This window comes from Pseudorasbora parva, chromosome 8, assembly GCF_024679245.1.
Source record: "Pseudorasbora parva isolate DD20220531a chromosome 8, ASM2467924v1, whole genome shotgun sequence".
Lineage (NCBI taxonomy): Eukaryota > Metazoa > Chordata > Actinopteri > Cypriniformes > Gobionidae > Pseudorasbora > Pseudorasbora parva.
The window spans coordinates 20,249,906-20,270,516 of NC_090179.1; the positions used below are offsets into that span (position 1 = coordinate 20,249,906).

At 42.4% G+C, this 20,611-nt stretch overlaps 1 protein-coding gene and 1 long non-coding RNA gene across 2 annotated transcripts in view; both read right to left on the reverse strand.

Moving 5' to 3' along the window:
* col4a3 (collagen, type IV, alpha 3) overlaps positions 1-20,611 on the reverse strand; it is a 65,171-nt gene that overhangs the window by 40,219 nt on the left and 4,341 nt on the right. Inside the window, exon 2 of the mRNA XM_067450302.1 lies at positions 261-317. Coding sequence (XP_067306403.1) covers positions 261-317 — 57 coding nt within the window. The remainder of the gene's footprint in view (positions 1-260; positions 318-20,611) is intronic.
* Positions 7,787-8,871, reverse strand: LOC137085096 (uncharacterized). Its single transcript, XR_010906907.1, has 3 exons — positions 8,396-8,871; positions 8,092-8,264; positions 7,787-7,983 (listed from the first exon to the last, which is right to left on the reverse strand). It is a non-coding gene; the product is annotated as an uncharacterized lncRNA (long non-coding RNA).

The following is a 20,611-nucleotide window of genomic DNA, read 5'->3' on the forward strand; positions in this document are numbered from 1 at the left end:
TATGGAAGCTTCTGCACCAGAGAGGTGAAGTGTGAATATGAAACCAGAAGGGGGCAGCATTTACATTAGATATAAATATGAACATCATTGGCTGTTCAATTTGAGGAACTCTAGATTATTTCTCAATAGCTCTGCTGATCTTGAACACACTATAAGGATAATGGCAATCACTTTGCAATATGTTTTGTGACACAATATTACATTGTCATGTATTGTGTGGATATGTATGTATGTTTATGTATATCTGCATGCTCTGTTACCTTTTGTCCTTTATTTCCTTGACAGTCACATCCTGATTTGCCACTGCAAACACACCCCTGAGAGAAAAACACAAGCAACACAACACCATGACTGCATGAAAACATTTACAATAACAATGAGGGACTCACACTTGCTCCCTGAAAATAAAAAAATAAAGCATTGATTAAAAATTCTAGCCCTTTGTGGTGGTGTAGCATCTTATCAGAAGGAGTTAATTTACTGAAGGCACGAAATGTTCCCAAAGCAGACACCCATAATTTAAATGGAATCACTTAATCAAGAAATGCATAAAATCCATGGCTTAAAGGGATTCAGGGAGTTTAACCGGCTCTCTGCATGAACATGCATTGTTACGGATGAACTCCAAAATTAAAAGATATGACAGTGACAAGCATGGGTGTATAGCCTCACATATTACCGTTTAAGGTCATAGACATGTCTTTGAAAGGTAAGGTGGATAATGGTAAAGTAATGCTTCCTTTGACAACAACAGAAGTTGATTAATGGGTGTTTCTTAAATGGGCAATATCATATCTTTTTTTCTTCTTCCTTTCATCGAAGTGGCTTTAGAAATATTTATTCTGTGACTTTATTATAACATTGTTGTTTTAAAAATTGTGTTGTTTAATCCCAGACCTTCCATCTGAAATCATGAAAATAATTTGTAAACATTTTAATTAATACATTTTATGATCATTTATCACTTATCAAATGTTTGTGTTTGTTTACCAATGAGGCAACAGTGTATGTGAGACAACAGTGTGTGTGAAGACCATGCTTGGGATTAAATATTAGATGTGATTTGAGAAAAATAAAACAAAAAATATGTTTTTTGTTTTAATTATGCAAAAAGGGTGAACATATGATTTAATTGTGTGTATTTACAAACCCGATTCCAAAAAAAAAAAGTTGTGACACTAAAAATTGTGAATAAAAACAGAATGCAATGATGTGGAAGTTTCAAATTTCAATATTTTAGTCAGAATACAACATAGATGACATATCAAATGTTTAAACTGAGAAAATGTATAATTTTAAGGGGAAAATAAGTTGATTTTAAATTTCATGACATCGACACATCTCAAGAAAGTTTGGACAAGGCCGTGTTTACCACTGTGTGGCATCCCCTCTTCTTTTTATAACAGTCTGCAAACGTCTGGGGACTGAGGAGACAAGTTGCTCAAGTTTAGGAATAGGAATGTTGTCCCATTCTTGTCTAATACAATCGTCTAGTTGCTCAACTGTCTTAGGTCTTCTTTGTCGCATCTTCCTCTTTATGATGCACCAAATGTTTTCTACGGGTTAAATATCTGGACTGCAGGCCGATCATTTCTGGGCCTGGATCCTTCTTCTACGCAGCTATTATGTTGTAATTGATGCAGTTTGTGGTCTGGCATTGTCATGTTGGAAAATGCAAGGTCTTCCCTGAAAGAGACGACATCTGGATGGGAACATATGTTGTTCTAGAACTTGGATATACCTTTCAGCATTGATGGTGCCTTTCCAGATGTGTAAGCCGCCCATGCCACATTCCATGTTGCACTCATGCAACCCGATACCATCAGAGATGCAGGCTTCTAAACAGAGTTCTTATAACAACTTGAGTTGTCCTTGTCCTCTTTAGTCTGGATGACATTGTGTTCCAGTTTTTTTTTTTAAAACTTCACATTTTGATTTATCCGACTACAGAACAGTTCCCTATATCGAGGGAACTTCGCACTGCGTCGAAACGACGAATTGGGGATGCTCCCTAAGCATAACCGCATCTGAAGTATGAATGAAACCTGTCCAATCCTGATTGGTGCAACGTCATGACGTAGATGTGACGGCATCACCGGAAGCTATAAAGGGATGTCCGGCGCATAGTAGCGTCAGTTATCGCTCTTCAGCATAACGCTCTGTGTATATTGTCCTGTCTATTTACTGTTGTACGTCTTTCTAGCAAAGTAAATTAAATATATATAGAGTACAAATGGCGACTAAGAGCACTGAGTTCAGGCGGTGTGTGCCTCCGTGTCCTCGATTTATGTCAGGCACGGACACACACTCGCTTTGTGTTCTATGTTTGGGTGTGCAGCATGCCACAGCGGCTCTCGAGGGAGCCGCTTGTGAGCATTGTGAGAAGCTCACACTCAAGGTGCTTCGCTCGCGGCTGGCCGTTTTTAATGACGGCGGTCAGCCCCGTGAACCCCGTGGTTCGGGACCCGCAGTCGCTGAGGCGGCTCGGCGTCTCAGATCATGGGGTTCACAACTGGATTTGTCAGCGGAGATTGAGACTGCCGAGGCACTTTCTCAATCATCCGCTGACAGTCCAGATGACCGTCCTCCCCGTGTGGAAGCCCGCGCTGCGGCTTCTTCCCCCGGGGTGGGCGGTCCGATGCTCGTGCTCTCTGGTTCTGAGGAGCCAGATGAGTTCGACATCGAGGCGGGGGATGAAGATATATTGTCGCCACTTCATCCACCCGTCAATGAGGAGTTAGTGGAGGTGTTGACCCGTGCTGTGGCCAAATTAAATATTGAATGGCCACAAGAGAGGCAGGAGATCCAGCCACCCAGCAGGCTGGATGACCGCTTTCTCTTTCGCCGGGCTCCAACACCTCGCCGGGGCTTACCATTTTTCCCGGACCTGCACAACGAGTTGAGCAGGTCCTGGAATAAGCCTTATTCAGCGCGTGTTTCCAACCCCCCGGTACTGGATTATTCTAACGTACTGGGGGCGCGCGAGGCTGGTTATGGGACGATGCCGCGGGTGGAAGATGCTCTCGCGAGCTATCTTTCGCCCGAATCGGCATCGTCCCTTAAAGCCCCGGCACTGCCCACCAAGCCATGCCGTGATACATCTGCGTTGGTGGGCAGGGCATATATGGCGGCTGGGCGGGCTGGTAGTTCCCTGCATACATTATCTATTTTGCAGGCATACCAGGCCGACCTCCTCAAAGAGCTAGATGAGGGAGAGGGTCCCTCCCCTGAAGACATTTTAGAGCTCCGTAAAGCTGCTGACCTGTCTCTCCGCATCACCAAGGAGACGGCCCGTGCCATCGGCCGCTCCATGGCATCTATGGTGACTGTGGAGAGACACTTATGGTTGAATTTATCGGGGATGAAGGAGAGGGATAAAACCTTTCTCCTTGATGCCCCGATTTCGCCTTCTGGTCTGTTCGGCGACGCCGTTAATAACGTCGTCGACAGATTTCAGGAGGCGAAAAAACAGTCAGCAGCTTTTCGGCAGTTTCTCCCTCGTCGCTCTAAGGGGAAGGCTGCCCAAAGCGGGCAGCCTCAGCCGTCCACTAGCTCCTCGCACAGGCAGGTGCAGAAGGAGAGCGTCGCTTTTCGAGCCCCTCCTCCGGGAGCTTGGCAACAAAGGCGGCGCTCTCAACAACAGCAGCAGCAGCCTTCGAGGCCGAAGGGCGATCTGAGGAACGTCATTCTGGCTAAGAAGGCTGCTGCAAAAAGGTCCTAGCATCGGCTGGACCTTTAAGAGCGGTCCCCCCCGCGCGGACGCAACCGAGGTTGTTCTCCGCGCGGCGCTCGGGGGAAAACGATGTGGTAATCCCGCCGTCACTGACGCTTCGGGCCACATCGTTTTCCCTGGGACAGGTGCTGTCCCAGTCCCCTCAAAAAAGACCTGCGACGGAACAGCGCTTGTCCCCACACACCGAATATCGACTCCAGCTGCTCCCTGCCGGGGCTCCGCTTCAGGGGGCTGGGGACGAGATTCAAATAACACCCGAGGTCAGCCTCGAGAGGCTGATTCCCTTAGTAGATTATCTCGGCGCATGGAAATGCCTTCCGAATATATCAAAATGGGTCCTGCGTACTGTAGAGACGGGGTACAGACTGCAGTTCGATCACCCCCCTCCAAAGTTCAATGGGGTGACATGGACTGCAGTGGTGCCACAGCGGGTTCGGGTAATGGAACTAGAAGTAAAATCCTTGCTGGCGAGAGGAGCCATAGAAAAGGTTCCGATGTCGGAGAGGGATGCCGGGTTCTACAGCCGGTACTTTATAGTTCCAAAAAAGGATGGAGGGCTACGGCCGATTTTAGATCTGAGGTATCTGAACCGGTCTCTGAGGAGATTCAGGTTCAAAATGTTGACTATCTCTGCCATCGTGAGTCAGATCCAGCCCAAGGACTGGTTCGTCACGATAGATTTAAAAGACGCCTATTTCCATATATCCATCCTTCCATGCCACAGGAAGTTTCTGAGGTTCGCTTTTGGGGGCGAAGCATACCAATATTGTGTACTTCCGTTCGGTCTAGCTCTTTCCCCTCGCACGTTCACGAAGTGCATGGATGCAGCTCTGGCTCCATTGAGACTGCAGGGCATCCGTGTGCTGAATTATATCGACGACTGGCTAATCCTGGCGCAGTCGTACGAGATGGCAGTTCAACATCGAGATGTAGTTCTGTCACACATCCAGTGCTTGGGGTTGAGACTCAATTCGAAGAAGAGTGTGTTACAGCCGGCCCAGAAAACGAGTTTTCTGGGGGTAATATGGGACTCGGTTTCGATGCGGGCACATCTATCTCCCGCACGAATCGAGACCACTCTAGCGATAGTCTCAAAAATAAAGCTAGGCCAGAATATCACTGTAAAGCACTTTCAAAGAGTATTAGGGTACCTAGCGGCAGCATCCAATGTCATTCCCTTCGGCCTGTTACACATGAGGGCTTTACAGTGGTGGCTAAAGACCAGGGGGTTCTCCCCCAGGGGGAACCCTTTTCGTATGATCAGAGTTACGCGCAAATGCCTTCGGGCTCTAGTCATATGGAAGAAAGTCTGGTTTCTGTCCCAGGGACCAGTGCTGGGAGCATCGTGTTGCCGGAAGACCGTTTCAACAGATGCATCCCTCACTGGTTGGGGCGCGGTCATGGAAGGCCGCTTTGCGAGAGGTCCGTGGGAGGACCGTCATTCCTCCTGGCACATAAACTGTCTGGAGATGATGGCGGTCTACAAAGCTCTGAGGAGTTTTTTCCCGGATCTCCGCGGACACCACGTTCTGGTCCGCTCAGACAATATGGCAGTCGTGGCGTATTTGAACCGCCAGGGGGGGTTGAGGTCGCGCCCTCTGTGCAGACTGGCGCATCTCATCCTCCTCTGGTCACAGGAGAAATTGTTATCACTCAGGGCTATGTACATCCCAGGGATACAAAATCAGGGGGCAGACATACTGTCGAGGCAGGGGCTGAGGCCCGGGGAGTGGCGGCTCCACCCAGAGGTGGTGGAGCAGATATGCGAAAGGTTCGGCCCAGTGGAAGTGGATCTCTTCGCGTCTCGAGAGACGTCCCACTGTCCGCTGTGGTTCTCCCTCACTCATCCAGCCCCATTGGGGCTGGACGCCATGGTACAGACGTGGCCGAGGCTGCGTCTGTATGCATTTCCCCCGATCGCTCTGCTCCCCGGGGTCCTGGAGAGAGTTCGGCAGCAGGGAGTCAGTCTTCTTTTGGTGGCTCCTCGTTGGCCGACTCGAGTATGGTTCTCAGACATCATAGCTCTGCTGGTGGGTCACCCGTGGCAGGTCCCTCTGAGGAGGGACCTTCTGTCACAGGCGGGGGGCACAATATTTCACCCCCGGCCAGAAATATGGAGCCTGTGGGTCTGGCCCCTGAGGGGGCCAGGTACCAGGAGGCGGGACTACCAGCAGACGTTATAGAGACCTTACTCAGCTCTAGGGCTCCATCAACTAGGAGATTGTACAGCCTCAAGTGGAATGTCTTCGTCACTTGGTGTAGAGAACGTGAGGTGGATCCAGTTAACTGCCCGGTGGCTTCAGTGCTGGAGTTCCTCCAAGATCGTTTCTCTGCAGGGCTTACCCCGTCTACACTCAAGGTGTACGTGGCTGCCATTGGGGCTTTCCACACTCCTCTGGGTGATGGGCAGTTGGGTAGGCACCAATTGGTTGTACGATTCCTCCGCGGGGCTAGGAGGATGAGGCCTGTAGTCAGGACCAGGGTTCCTTCCTGGGATCTGGCGGTGGTTCTCGAAGGACTGGCTGAGGCTCCCTTTGAGCCACTAGAAACAGTTGAACCTAAGTTTCTGACCCTTAAGGTAGCTTTCCTTTTGGCTATTACATCTCTGAGGAGAGTGGGGGATCTTCAGGCCTTGGCTATTACGCCGACTTGCCTGGAGTTTGCCCCCGGGGGAGTAAAAGCTATCCTGCACCCTAGACCGGGCTACGTGCCTAAGGTGCCTTCTAGTGTGGTCAGATCTTTAGTTCTACAGGCTTTCCATCCTCCGCCTCATGTGACGGCGGAAGAAGGGAGACTTTTTCTATTGTGCCCCGTCAGGGCTCTTAGAATATATATTGAGAGGTCAGCACAGTGGAGGAAATCTGAACAACTTTTAGTATGTTTTGGTCCGCCTAAGAAGGGGTTGCCTGCAGCTACTCCCACTATAAGTAACTGGATAGTGCAGGCGATTGCCTCGGCATATCAGGTGCGCGGTCTGCCTTCACCTATAGCCGTAAGGGCACATTCCACCAGGGGCATGGGCTCCTCGGTGGCTCTTCTTTCGGGCGTTCCAATGCAGGATATCTGTGAGGCGGCCGGTTGGGCCACTCAACATACTTTTATTCGATTTTACAGTCTTCACCTCCCTGCGACTCCCGGCGCCAGGGTGCTCCAGTCCTAATTGTGCCTGGGTTCCAGCTTCACATTAGGGCAGGCGTACCCTTGGTGTGGCATAGTGGGTACTCGTTCCCCAATTCGTCGTTTCGACGCAGTGCGAAGTTCCCTCGATATAGGGAACGTCTCGGGTTATGTATATAACCCTTGTTCCACTGCATGAAAAGTGGGATTTTCGTCCCCGTAAACGGCCGGAAATCTCCCTGATTTTCGACAATTAACGTCAGTTTACAGCCTGTGAACGTCGCGTTCGTCTGTGCCACATATTGACGGAAACGAACCATGACGTATGTGGAGCTTGCGGAGGCAGGCTGGCGCCGGCGCTAATGGCTCTAATTAGCATATGAATGGCAGCTCTGGGCTGCGCCTTGCCGGAATGGCTTGAATTTCCTCACTCAGTATTGGTTGAAACTACTACATTGAAACAAGAAATATCACCCGTGATTGGTTGGCAGATCTGTTACTATTGGTCAACCTGGGTAATAAATTAATAAATTTAAACCCCCAAATTATAATAATTTTACACACATATATAATTATGATTTGCATATTTTTTAATTGTATATATTCATATTCATGTGATATGCTATTATGTTTTATATTCATGTCATTGTTATCCTATGGACTACGCTATTATAACCATCAAGGACATTCATTTATTGAGGAAAGGAAAATATGCCAGGGACGTGCAGTTTATTCAAACAAAGAGCTTTATTAGAACAAACACAAACACACAACCAAATGCAAAACGAGTGAGATCTGCCCACACAACAATAGGAAGCTCACGAGAAGCCCAAAATCCTACAGCACCATGAAGTCTCTGTTTTCCGCTTCAGAGCTGTAGGTAACTAGCGCCATTCTGTCTGTTTTAAGTCCGTTTTTCAGACGTCTGTCGTGCGTTGCCCTTTTCTTTGGAATCGCCTCTAATCTCGATTGCAGCGTGGCACAGAGCTCGACGAGCTCCTGGCTGGTCAAACAGTCCATCCAGACACCGCGCGAACGATGCCGTCTTCCTCATCAGACATCAGGTCTATGGTAGCGCACTTCCAAAGGCCCACCTCATCCTCAGCTAACACACTCTTTCTTGCTTGTAGCAGCTGTAAAAACAAACAATAAAGACAATCAGTATTGCGCGATGTACTGCGTAAAATGCACCTGAAAATAGTCACACTGACCAAAAACGGATCTAATCTAATAAATCTTACCCTCTTTCTTCTCAATCGACTCCGAGCTGAACTCTTCACAGCTTCTGCGTGCGATGCAAGAACTGGATGTTTGAGATGTTGTACCTCCTGCGTACTGTCTCTGTGTCTTACATGCAGCTGGAAAACAATTAAATGAGTGTTATGACGAAGTTGTGAAGACGGCGTACTGCTTCCTGTAAAATGACCAGAAAAAGAAAACACTTTTATAAAGCAACTTACATTTGTTCTTTTACAAGGCTAATTTCAGCTTGTGCTACTTAAAAAGCTTTACTTTAGGTTACTTTAGCTTAGATAACAGTCTTACCGCAATCTTAGGACTGGTCTTCTCTTAGGCACTCGTCTTCTCTTCTTAAAGTTAGTATCTTCCACACAGTTTTTCGACTCCAAAACAAGCAACCTATCATCTATGGACAGCAACCTGGAGATTACTAAAGTTAACTGCTCGTTAAAATCGGCAGCAAGCTGACGAGATAGCCCACTGATTGCATTCAGCTGGTTCTTCCAGCCGGTGTTACGGATCAACTGGGGATCATGTTATCTGGGGACGGGCGCGTGCACGCAGCTAGTTTTACCTGGATTTACAGCAGATGTTAGACGAGGACAGATTCGTCACAGCGGATTTTCCACTGAACAGATTTAAAACGCTTTCCACATTATTGGTAAATGTTTGCATAATATCAGTCTCTGTGTTTTCCTCTGTCGCTGCTTTGCTGTATGTTTCAAACACAGTTTAAGGGAATTTTTAATGTGGTTTCATTTCACAACACAGACCACGCCCACATTTTGTTACATTCTTTTCGATGAAAGTCGTATCCAATGACAATTACATTCAATACATTACATTGTGTCGTATTAGTATCGGAATTTTTATTTTATTTTTAATAACTATTGTTTTTGTAATTTGCTTAGGGTATTTTTTAAATTATATATATATATATATCCTAACTAAAATAACTCATAGCCTCTCATATTACCTTTCTCATATTAGCCTATTATATTCTATTATAATCTATTATATTGCCCACCCCTTGCCCACCTGCACATCCCAGCTGATATACAAGATTTGGGGGGTCATTCTGCATTTGAAAGTTTGAAAGGGTTTTAAATCTTCTAAATAAAGTAAAATGATTCAAAATCAAGTAATTTATATATGCCAAAGTCAACTTTAAACATATACAATGTAATTTCCAAACAGCAAAATTGTGGCCAGTGAAAATGCTGAGTGGCAAACTTTGGAAAACCACTAGCCATGGTGGCCGGTGAGCAAAAAAGTTAATGTCAACCCCTGCATGTATATATATATATATATATATATATATATATATATATATATATATATATATATATATATATATATATATATATATATATATATATATAAATGTAGTGCCGTTAAAATTAATTTGTGTTAACACGTTAATTTTGACAGGCAATGATATATGATATATAAAGTTTGCTGATGTATGACGCCGCTTATTAGCAGGAGACCGCAATGATTGGTAAAAGTTGCGGTGATTGGTCAAAATTGCGAGTCACACTGAATTCACGGGGACTGATTGCAAATGACACACAATAAATAATCTAGAATACTTTCATCAAATATATAAATTCAAGCTTAAGTTTAAGATTTTACAATTAGGCTATACTGAGCCTGATCTATCTAAGAGATTTTCTTAGAAGGAAGTTAATACCTTTTAGAAAAATGTCACATGGGTTAAAACTCCTGCTACCCTGATTTGCATTTGTATAGCTCACAGCATGTTCATTTACATGTTAAAGCCTCCCCTGGAGTTAAGGGAAGGGGGGTCTTGGGGGGGACAACTGCCAAGCAAGGCCCACGTCAATTTCTGACAATTCACGGCAGTTTTCGGTGTCGCCTGCAAACTGCCGTGTACAGTCGTAAACCTGATCTTCCACGACAATCTACAGTGCCGCTTACTGACGAAAATCCCACTTTTCATGCAGTGTTCCCTGAGAGGGAACGAGCACTGCGTCTCGTCGCCACACCGCGTATCGCCTGAGAGCGTTCTGCTTCATCGCGATAATTGACGCTACTATGCGCCGGACATCCCTTTATAGCTTCCGGTGATGCCGTCACATCTACGTCATGACGTTGCACCAATCAGGATTGGACAGGTTTCATTCATACTTCAGATGCGGTTATGCTTAGGGAGCATCCCCAATTCGTCGTTTCGACGCAGTGCTCGTTCCCTCTCAGGGAACAAGGGTTATATACATAACCCGAGACGTTTTCCACTTTGCCACAGTCCATTTCAAATGAGCCTTGGCCCAGAGAAAACACCTGCGCTTCTGGATCACATTTAGATGGCTTTTTTTTACCTATAGAGTTTTAGCCGGCAACAGCGAATGACATGAGCCCCTGTTGTGTTTTCCATTGCAGTAGCATTCCTATGTAATTCTGTGCTGTGGGCCCGAAGATCATGGGCATCCAGTATGGTTTTTCGGCCTTGACCGTTATGCACAGAAATTGTTCCAGATTCTCGGAATCTTTGGATGATATGCACTGTAGATGATGATAACTTTAAACTCTTTACAATTTTTCTCTGAGAACCTCCTTTCTGATATTGCTCCACTATTTTTCGCCACAGCATTGGGGGAATTGGTGATCCTCTGCCCATGTGGAGTTCTGACAGACTTTTTATACCCAATCATGCTGCCAAATGACCTAATAAGTTGTAAATTGGTCCTTTAGCTGTTCCTATTATGTTCATTTAACTTTTTTGGCCTCTTATTGCTACCTGTCCCAACTTTTTGGGAATGTGTAGCTCTCATGAAATCCAAAATGAGACAATATTTGGCATGACATTTCAAAATGTCTCACTTTCAACAACTGATATGCTATCTATATTCTATTGTGAATAAAATGTAAGTTTATGAGCTTTGTAAAGTATTCCATTCCTTTTTTATTCACAATTTGTACACTGTTCTAACTTTTTTTGGAATCGGGTTTGTGGTATACATACAGTACATGAAGTTAGTCTTAAAAGGGATAATTTTTATCCCATATAATTTACCCTGTGATTTACACACCCTAAAGCAACAATCTTCTTTCAGACAATCAGAGTTAAAATAAAAAGTGTCCTGGCATTTCCAAGATTTATAATGGCAGTGGGGTTAAACATTGGGGTTTAGCAAATTTAATTTCCTCCACATAATGATATTAAACACAATACACCATTTGAGATATGGTGGAAACGATGTGGTGAAAATGTTAATCACTTTCAGAATGACAAGTGCCCATAGTTGATGAAAATGGGGGGGGGGGGGACATCTGATTGTTGATTTGATATCAAAGTTCAGATACACAGGGTGGACCTGTTTGTCTGACGTACCCTTGAACTAACTAAGACATAACATCTCCTGATGATCTCAGATCAGCGAGAGCCTTGTCGTTGGGGCAGCCCTTTGTTTCTCACTGTAACCAAATCTGTCTGGCATTGTGTGCATTGTCTATGTGTGGTTCTGAAGAATGGGAGAGTCTAGACAATCTGTACACACAGGTTGTTTGGGTTTTACCCAGCATGTAACACTAACAGAAAATAGAGAGACATACACCCACACTCAGATTAATGCTCTCACGTGCCTGGAGGGGGGAAACGCAGTAAACAATGATGTGAGGCTTCAATGGAGCAGTTCAGGAATGTTTAACTATTTGGAATCCATTTCAGTTAAATTGTACAAGTGATGTGTAATTATATGAGATTTATATGTATTTTGTGTGTATGGGTGCATGCATAGGCCCGTATGAACTCCTGGGAGCATGTGTGCATGTGTGCATGTTCATCTTATCAGTTTATGATAGATCACTGTGCTGTGGAACTCCTGAACCAGATACCCTAGCAGATATCATCAGAACAGACTAGAATCAGATACAGACCTGCATTTGCCTGCAGAAAGAGAAGGATGACGACTGGGGACTTTGTTTTTGATCTTAGGAAAAGTGCCATTACTAACACTATGCAATGAAATTTTCAAAGCAATTTCAGTAATTTGGGTTGCAATCAGTCATTATTAAATGCGAAAGTGTGTAATAACTGGACAGTAAAGATGGTGTATAGTAACAGAAAATAACTGGACATGTAATCTGAGCTTTTATTATGCTATTATGACCGTAGTCTTCATACTATGTACTTTATGTGATTCGCCTCAGACACTCAAAAAACAGTTTCAAGTGTCTTCCTTTCCACGTTACGGATTGTAGATGTCAGTCATGCAATCGAACCCAGAATGTGGTTCACCTTGGTGGACCTGAAGGACATGTATTTCCATTGCCCCGCACCACAGAAGTTTTCTTCAGTTCACTTTTCAGAGCAGGACGTATCAGTTCAGAGTTCTTCCATTTGGCCTCTCTTTGTCTCCCTGGGTATTCACACATGTCATTCAGGTGTCCCTGTAACCACTTCAGCGAGAGGGCATGCTGATCCTCGCGTATCTGGACGATTGGCTGTTGAGTGCCAGATCACCTCAGCAAGCTGTCGACAACACCTGTCTGTTATCTCATGTCGCTGCTTTGGGTCTAAAGGTAAATTTTCAGAAAAGCTGCCTAACTCCAAGTCAGTTAGTGTGCTTTCTGGGCATGCAACTGGATTCCAGGGCAAGGAGAGCTACCCTCATGGAAGGCAGAAGGCAGGTATTGCGGACAACCTTAGCAAAGTTACAGGTATATTGCAAGCTGCCCTTTAGCAGCTTTCTAAGAATGGCAAGCCTTCTCACAGTGTCGGCGTCAGTCATTCAGTTGGGTCTTTTGCATCTTCTTCCGTTCTAACGCTGGTTTATAGCCATATTTGTCATATTAGCGACATTTGTCCCCGGTTCACAATCGATGCAGGATGCACGATCAGTTGTGCTGCCTCTCTGAGACTTTGCAGGGGGGACAAATTTCTTCTACGTCAAGTGCCGGTTGGGTCGCCTCCAGCATGCAGGGAGGTGTTAACCACGAATGCCTCCCTCAGCATGGTGGGGAGAACTTTGGCAGCCCAAGGTATACAGGGCAGGTGAGACCCACAGTTGAAGACTGTTCATATCAATCTTTTGGAGCTGTGGGCCGTACTTTTCAGTTTGAGACATTTCAAGCAGGAACTATCAGGGAGACACCTTCTGGTGAAGACATAGTGGTATTTCATAGTGGTATTTTTAATTAATCACCAAAAGGGCACCAGTTCACTATCCTGTCTCCAGTTGGCAAGAATGCTTATTTTGTGAGCAAACAAGAACTTTCCTTCAATCAGAGCAACTCACATTCCGTGTTGCTACAACAGTGTGGCGGACTCACTCTCCCGTGCAGAAGTTAGTGGTCCCTTTTTGGCCAGCAATGCCTTGGTTCAGCCTCTTATCAATTCCAATAACTGGGCCACCACGGAAGGATCGGCTGTCACAGATGGAGGGGGCACGGTGGCATCACTTTTTGGACAGGCTGAAGCTGTGCATATGGCCCTTGGGGTTGAGATGGTGCTCTCTCATTGTTCAGCGGGAATAAAGAATATGGTTATGAGTGCTAGAGCACCTTCCACACGTCGCACTTATGTCAGTAAGTGGAAGATTTTGTCTCTTGGTGCACAGAGGCTGGACATTCTCCAGCCATGCTTAAAGTGTTAGTGGCTGCCCTGTCAGCTTATCAGGATCCTATGGAACAGGTATCAATTGGCAAATAGGCTAGTGGTGTCTTTTTGTAAGGGAGCTGGTTGTCTAAAACCAGTGTGTGGGAGGTGTGTACCCAGGGGGAAATACACATGGTGTTGGACAGTTTGTGTTCAGCACCCTATGAAACTATTGAACAGATATTAGAAGCCTTCTCTATGAAGACAGCATTTATGTTAGCCATAACATCAGCCAGAAGGTTCAATCAGTTACATGCTCTGTCAGTGAGTCTGCAGTGTCTCAGGTGGGGGCCAGAGGGCAATCATGTTACACTTTGGCTGAACCCAGCATTTCAGCCCAAGATATTGTCATCTCAATTCACAAACAAACCTATTCAGCTGGCAGCGTTTATACAGGAAGACAAGGTTGCCCTATGTCTAGTCCGTATGTTGAGGCACATTTGTATTTATGTTTCTTTCTTTTTTTTTATTGCTGAAGTAAGCAGGTTGAATTTTCTTATACTGCATCCTATTCTTCAATCTTCAGTCCTTTTGAAAGTATTTTTTTTTTAACTGCACCCTCTACTGTACAGGCATGATTTTGCATTTCATTCAACTTCAGGCTTATTCATTTCACTTTATTTAAATGTATTATAATAACTGTGAAATGGCCTTTACGTTTGCCAAAAATAGAACTTGTTTTGTTATTATTAAAAAAACAAGCACGCAAGCACAACCAAAGTGAGAAAAATTACTTTACTTTCCTATGGAAGCCCGTTTCCACCACTAAATATATCATGCAAGTAAACTGAACTAGTAAACTGAAGTCTTTCAACCACATGCACATTTTTAATATATATATATATATATATATATATATATATATATATATATATATATATATATATATATATATATATATATATATACACACACTACTACTATACTACTACTACTACTACTACTACAACTACCACTAGTTTAAACTTTGGAATAACTAATATTTATAATTTCATGTTAATTTAATTTCATGGATCATGTGACACTGAAGACTGGAGTAATGGTGCTTAAAAAATGCAGCTTTGCATCATAGGAAAAAATATATTTTTAATCAAATAAATGCAACCTTGTTTAGCATAGGAGACTTCTGCATCATTGTAAGTTAAAGATTACTATGGTACCATACCATGTCCGAAAAGCATGGAACTTTAAGTGATATCTTAACATAGCCTAAAATATGAACTACAATCAGTTTGAACAAAGTTTGTTGCCTCTCTGGATTCAAAATCGTAAGCTCTGCTAAAACTGCAGAGGATAGATCATACGACACAGACTTCAATGTACACAGAGTGACAGAGACACATTTAATAAAATATGCAGCCTACTGAGAGATTTAAAAACAATTGAGAATGGCCCTGAGTCCTGTGCACAAGTGCTGGGGGCTTGAAGATGCTTCAAAAGGCTCTGCAAGAATGAGTTTATTTGTGCACGCTCACTATGCACTGCCTCTATGCAGGTGTGCTCAGGTTCAGTCACGTTCTGGCAGGTAAACACAGAGCACACACACCAACATACTCAAAATATTTGTGCAAAACACATCTTGCATTAAAAAGACATTACTCAATCATTTGTAAAATAATTGTATGTGTCAATAAGAAAGTTCAATATGATTTTATATAAGTGAAAGATGATCCTCGACAAGACCAGGGTGAAAAAAGAAATGAGATGAAATGAAAAGTGAACAAATGCAAAGTGATGAGAAAGGTAAGAAAACAGGAGAAGAAAAGATGTGAACAGATGAGATGAAGAGGGATGAGAAGAGAAGAGACTAGAGGAGAATTGAGGACAAAAGAAGAATTTAACTGACAATATGAATTTGTTGGATGAGAACAGATAAGAAGTTATGAGTGTAAAAAAAAATAGAAGAAGAATGGAATGAAAATTAGACTGAAAAAAGTGAAATGTGAGCACAGCAAAAGCACTTGTGTTGGTTTTAAATAGTTGAACCATGCCCAGACTTAAAAGCAGTGCAGCGATGAATAGAGAATATTCAGAAAATGGAGTGTTGTGTCTGTAAGTATGCATATGATCTGGCACCAATCTGATATCTGTCTGGAATAATCAAGCTAATGTTTGACTGCTCATGAAAGGCCTGTAGTCATGATCCAAATGTCTTCTCGTATCAACAGAAAATTTGTAAAATTCACAAGCAGACTGTCAGTAACACTACTCTTTGTATTATCATGCCCTTGGAAGCTAACTGACAGTAATACAAAAACAATTACACTGAACACAACACAACACAAAGGAAACCCATCAGGAAACGCTGTCAGAATACCAGATGTAAAAAGAAGTATAAATTATTGAATATATCTTAGTACTCACCCATTCTACAGGATTTTCCTGGTAAATTAGATGTTTACATTTTCTGAATTAAATGCACAATCGATTAGAAGTTTTGGAGATGTTTTAAAAATGACAATAAAGACATTTATAATGATACAAAATATTTCAAATAAATATAAACTTTCTATTCTTCAAAAAATCCTGAACAAAAAATATATCATTGTTGCCACAAAAATATTAAGCAGCAATACTGTTTTCAGCATTGATATTAATAAGTAACACTTATTGGGTTAGTTCTCCCAAAAATGTTGTCATCAATTACTCATCCTTGTGCAGTTCCAAACCCATGAGACCTTTGTTCATCTTCAGAACACAAATAAATATATATTTTTTTTATGAAATCTGAGAGCAATGCTACTGCAACTTTCCAGGCCCAGAAAGGTTGGCAAAAGTTTTGGGACACATGCTTTTACATGCATAAGAAATTGAATGGCATTCTATTTTTAAACCATAGGGTTTAATATGGAGTTGGCCACCCCTTTGCAGCTATAACAGCTTCAACTCTTCTGGGAAGGCTTTCCACAAGGTTTAGGAGTGCGTTTATGGGGATTTTTGACAATTCTTCTAGAAGCATTTGTTAAGTCAGGCATTGATGTTGGACGAGAAGGCCTGGCTTGCAGTCTCCGCTCTACTTCATCCCAAAGGTGTTCTATCGAGTTGAGGTCAGGACTCTGTGCAGGCCAGTCAAGTTCCTCCACAGCAAACTCGCTCATCCATGTATTTATGGACTTTGCTTTGTGCACTGGTGCACAGTCATGTTGGAACAGTAAGGGGCCATTCCCAAACTGTTCCCACAAAGTTGAAACAAAATTTCTTGGTGTGCTGAAGCATTAAGAGTTCCTTTCATGGGAACTAAGGGGCCAAGCCCAACCCCTGAAAATAAAATCAAAAACACACCACAATCACATCTCTACCAAACTTTACACTTGGCACAGTGCAGTCAGACAAGTATTGTTCTCCTGGATGCAGCTGCTAAGCCATGGAAACCCATTCCATGAAGCACTCTACGCACTGTTCTTGAGCTAATCTGAAGGCGACTCAATTTTTCACAATTGATTCCACTTTGTTATAATACCACTAACAGCTGACCATGGAAGATTTAATAGTGAGGAAATTTCAGGTGCACAGGTCAGGTTACAACCTATCATGGTACCACGCTTGAATTCACTCCTGAAGAGCACCTTAAAGCGACCCCTTCTTTCATAAATGTTTGTAGAAGCAGTCTGGATGCTTACGTGCTTGATTTTATACACCTATGGCCATGGAAGAGATTGAAACACCTGAATTCAAGGATTTGGAGGAATGTCCATATACTTGTGGCAATATAGCGTATTTTCATTTGTGTTCCGAAGATGAACGAAGGCCTCATGGGTTTGGAGTGAAAAGAGGGCAAGTAATTAATGATTAATTAAATTACATTTTTAGGTGAACTAACACTTTAAGGTGCGATCAACAGCAGCTCTGTAGAATTACTTAAGCAAAATCCAGTCACTTCAATATAGCCACATGATCATGAAGACTGGCGTAATGATGCAGGAATATGCCAACTTTGAATTTTAAAATATATATTTAAATAAAAAACAAATGATGAGCATAAGGTAAACAATTTTACCAATACCAAAAGTTTGAATGGTAGTGTAGGCATATACAGTGGGGCAAAAAAGTATTTAGTCTGCCACCAATTGTGCAAGTTATCCCACTTAAAAAGATGAGAGGCCAATAATTGTCAGCATAGGTAGACTTCAACTATAAGAGACAGACTGAGTGTTACGTGTAAATGTAGTCAGGCAATGAGAGATCCAAGACATCCAAACTAAACAGGTAGGTTTAATAATAGAACAGGTACAGCGACAACGCTAGAGAGAACTTAACACTGCATAAACACAAGAACCGACAATGAGTGCAGGGAGTGAGTCCAAACATAAAGTAGTGCTAAGCTAATGACGAAGACCAGATGCAGGGAATCAGGTGCGAGACAGGGAGGATCATGGGAAATGGAGTCCGGGAACAGGAGTGAATGTGACAGAGAGAGAAAAATCCAGAAAATCACATTGTCTGATTTTTAAAGATGTTATTAGCAAATTATGGTGGAAATTAAGTATGTGGTCAACAACAAAAGTTCTCACAAAAATAACAAAAATAACTCTCAATACTTTGTTATATACCCTTAGTTGGCAATGACAAACAAAGGTCAAACGATTTCTGAAAGTCGCCACAAGGTTTTTACACACTGTTGCTGGTAGTTTGGCCCATTCCTCCATGCAGATATCCTTTGGAGCAGTGATGTTTTGGGGCTGTCGCTGAGCAACACAAATTTTCAATTCTCTCCAAAGATTTTTTATGGGGTTGAGATCTGGAGACTGGCTAGGCTACTGCAGGACCTTGTTACGAAGCCAATCCTTTTTTGTCCGGGCGGTGTGTTTGTGATCATTGTCATGCTGAAAGACCCAGTCATGTTTCATCTTCAATGCCCTTGCTGATGGAAGGAGGTTTTTACTCAAAATCTCATGATACATGGCCCCATTCATTCTTTCCTTTACACAGATCAGTCCCCCTGATCCCTTTGCAGAAAAAACGCCCCAAAACATGATGTTTTCACCCCCATGCTTCACAGTAGGTATGGTGCAACTCAGCATTCTTTCTCCTCCAAACATGACAAGTTGAGTTTTTACCAGAAAGTTATATTTTGGTTTCATCTGACCATATGACATTCTCCCAATCCTCTTCTGGATCATCTAAATGCTCTCTAGCAAACTTCAGATGGGCCCGGATCTCTACTGGTTTAAGCAAGGGGACACGTCTGGCACTGCAGGATTTGAGTCCCTGGCGGCATAGTGTGTTACTGATGGTACACTTTGTGACTTTGGTCACAGCTCTCTGCAGACCATTTGCTAAGTTCCCCTGTGTGGTTCTGGGATTTTTCTCACTGTTCTTGTGACCATTTTGACCCCATTGGGTGAGATCTTGCTTGGAGCCCCAGATCGAGGGAGATTATCAGTGGTCTTGTATCTCTTCCATTTTCTAATAATTGCTCCCACAGTTGATTTCTTCACACCAAGCTGCTTACCTATTGTCTTTCTATTTTTTTCTGATTCTGTCTCTCATAGTTGAAGTGTACCTACACTCTAAAAACTTCTACTATGATTTACTAATTTTTTTTGGTGAAACATTTTTACACAAACAAATTTAGTTTTAAAGCAGTGAAATCAATTACAGACAATGTATGAACTGAGTAAATGTAAGTAAAAAAAAGTAGATCTGAGTAACTGCATTTGTTACATTAACAAATACAATTGAGCAGAAAAAAATTGGGTAAAAAACATTTAAAAAACAATATTTATAACTAATATGAACTGTTTTTATTTATGTGTATTATAAACTTGTATAGTATAACTTTAATTTACTCTAAACCTTTGTAAAATACTCCACACAAACACACTTATACATGACATGGCCTTTATTGTCGACGAGTACAGCAATACAGCATATATTACTGTTTTTACATGTAAAGAATATTTTACAACATTTAAACTCATGTAACAAACATTTTAGAAGTAAAAATTAAACATTTAAACATAATTCAAGTGTAATCAACCGGTCTGTTATCCCATTTCCACCATATCAGTGCTGTTTCTCGAGCCTGAAATGGACTCACGGTCTGCGGGTGGACTTTGAAGACAGCCGTCCTGCGTTTCATTCGTAGCTGAAAGATGCTGCGAGGTGCCAGACTCCATAACCTGAAAATAAACAAACAGTGCCAAGTTTTAATAAGATTTTATCAACCAAATTAATTATATTCATTATCTTTACAAATAAAGTTGTGTGTTTGGAGCAAAACATCAGGCGTTTTAAAGATCGACTTCAAACGTTAACTTAAGGTGACTCACACTGCGTCACTGTATATTGTTTTGCATTAAATAAAATGCCTTTTAGCACAGTAATGATTTTATAGATAAAACAAAACATACAAACCTGAATTTCACAGAGAAAATCCACCAATTCTGCAACGCTGAGAAGAAGAAACTGCTCTGGTGACTGAAGAGAATCAAGTAGTCATCCCGTCAGAGGGTGGGGGAGGAGTGCATTGTTTTAATCTAGTAAATTTACTCAATATCTTCAGTGTGTGTTAAATATTAATAATCTTGATTTTAATTAAGAAATATTTGTGGTTCTTGAAACTCTTGAAAAGAGTTTAATTCTCCATTCTCAAATATTTTGAAAGAAATTTCACAAATATATTAAGTATATTTAAAATAAATAATTGGTTATTTGAATACTAAATTATTTTAGTGAAAAAAAATCTAAATATAACTTTACATTTTAGACAAAATGAACTGTTGGTTTTTTACTCAATTATTTTGGTATGTTTAACTAAAACCATCAAGTAAATGATATTGAGAATTTTTTTAAGTTAATAAAGTTAATTATTACTGTGATATTTACTAAGCCACTGTATTTTTTTAGAGTGTATAATTAAAATTAGGTGGCTGACAAAATACTTTTTTGCCCCACTCTAT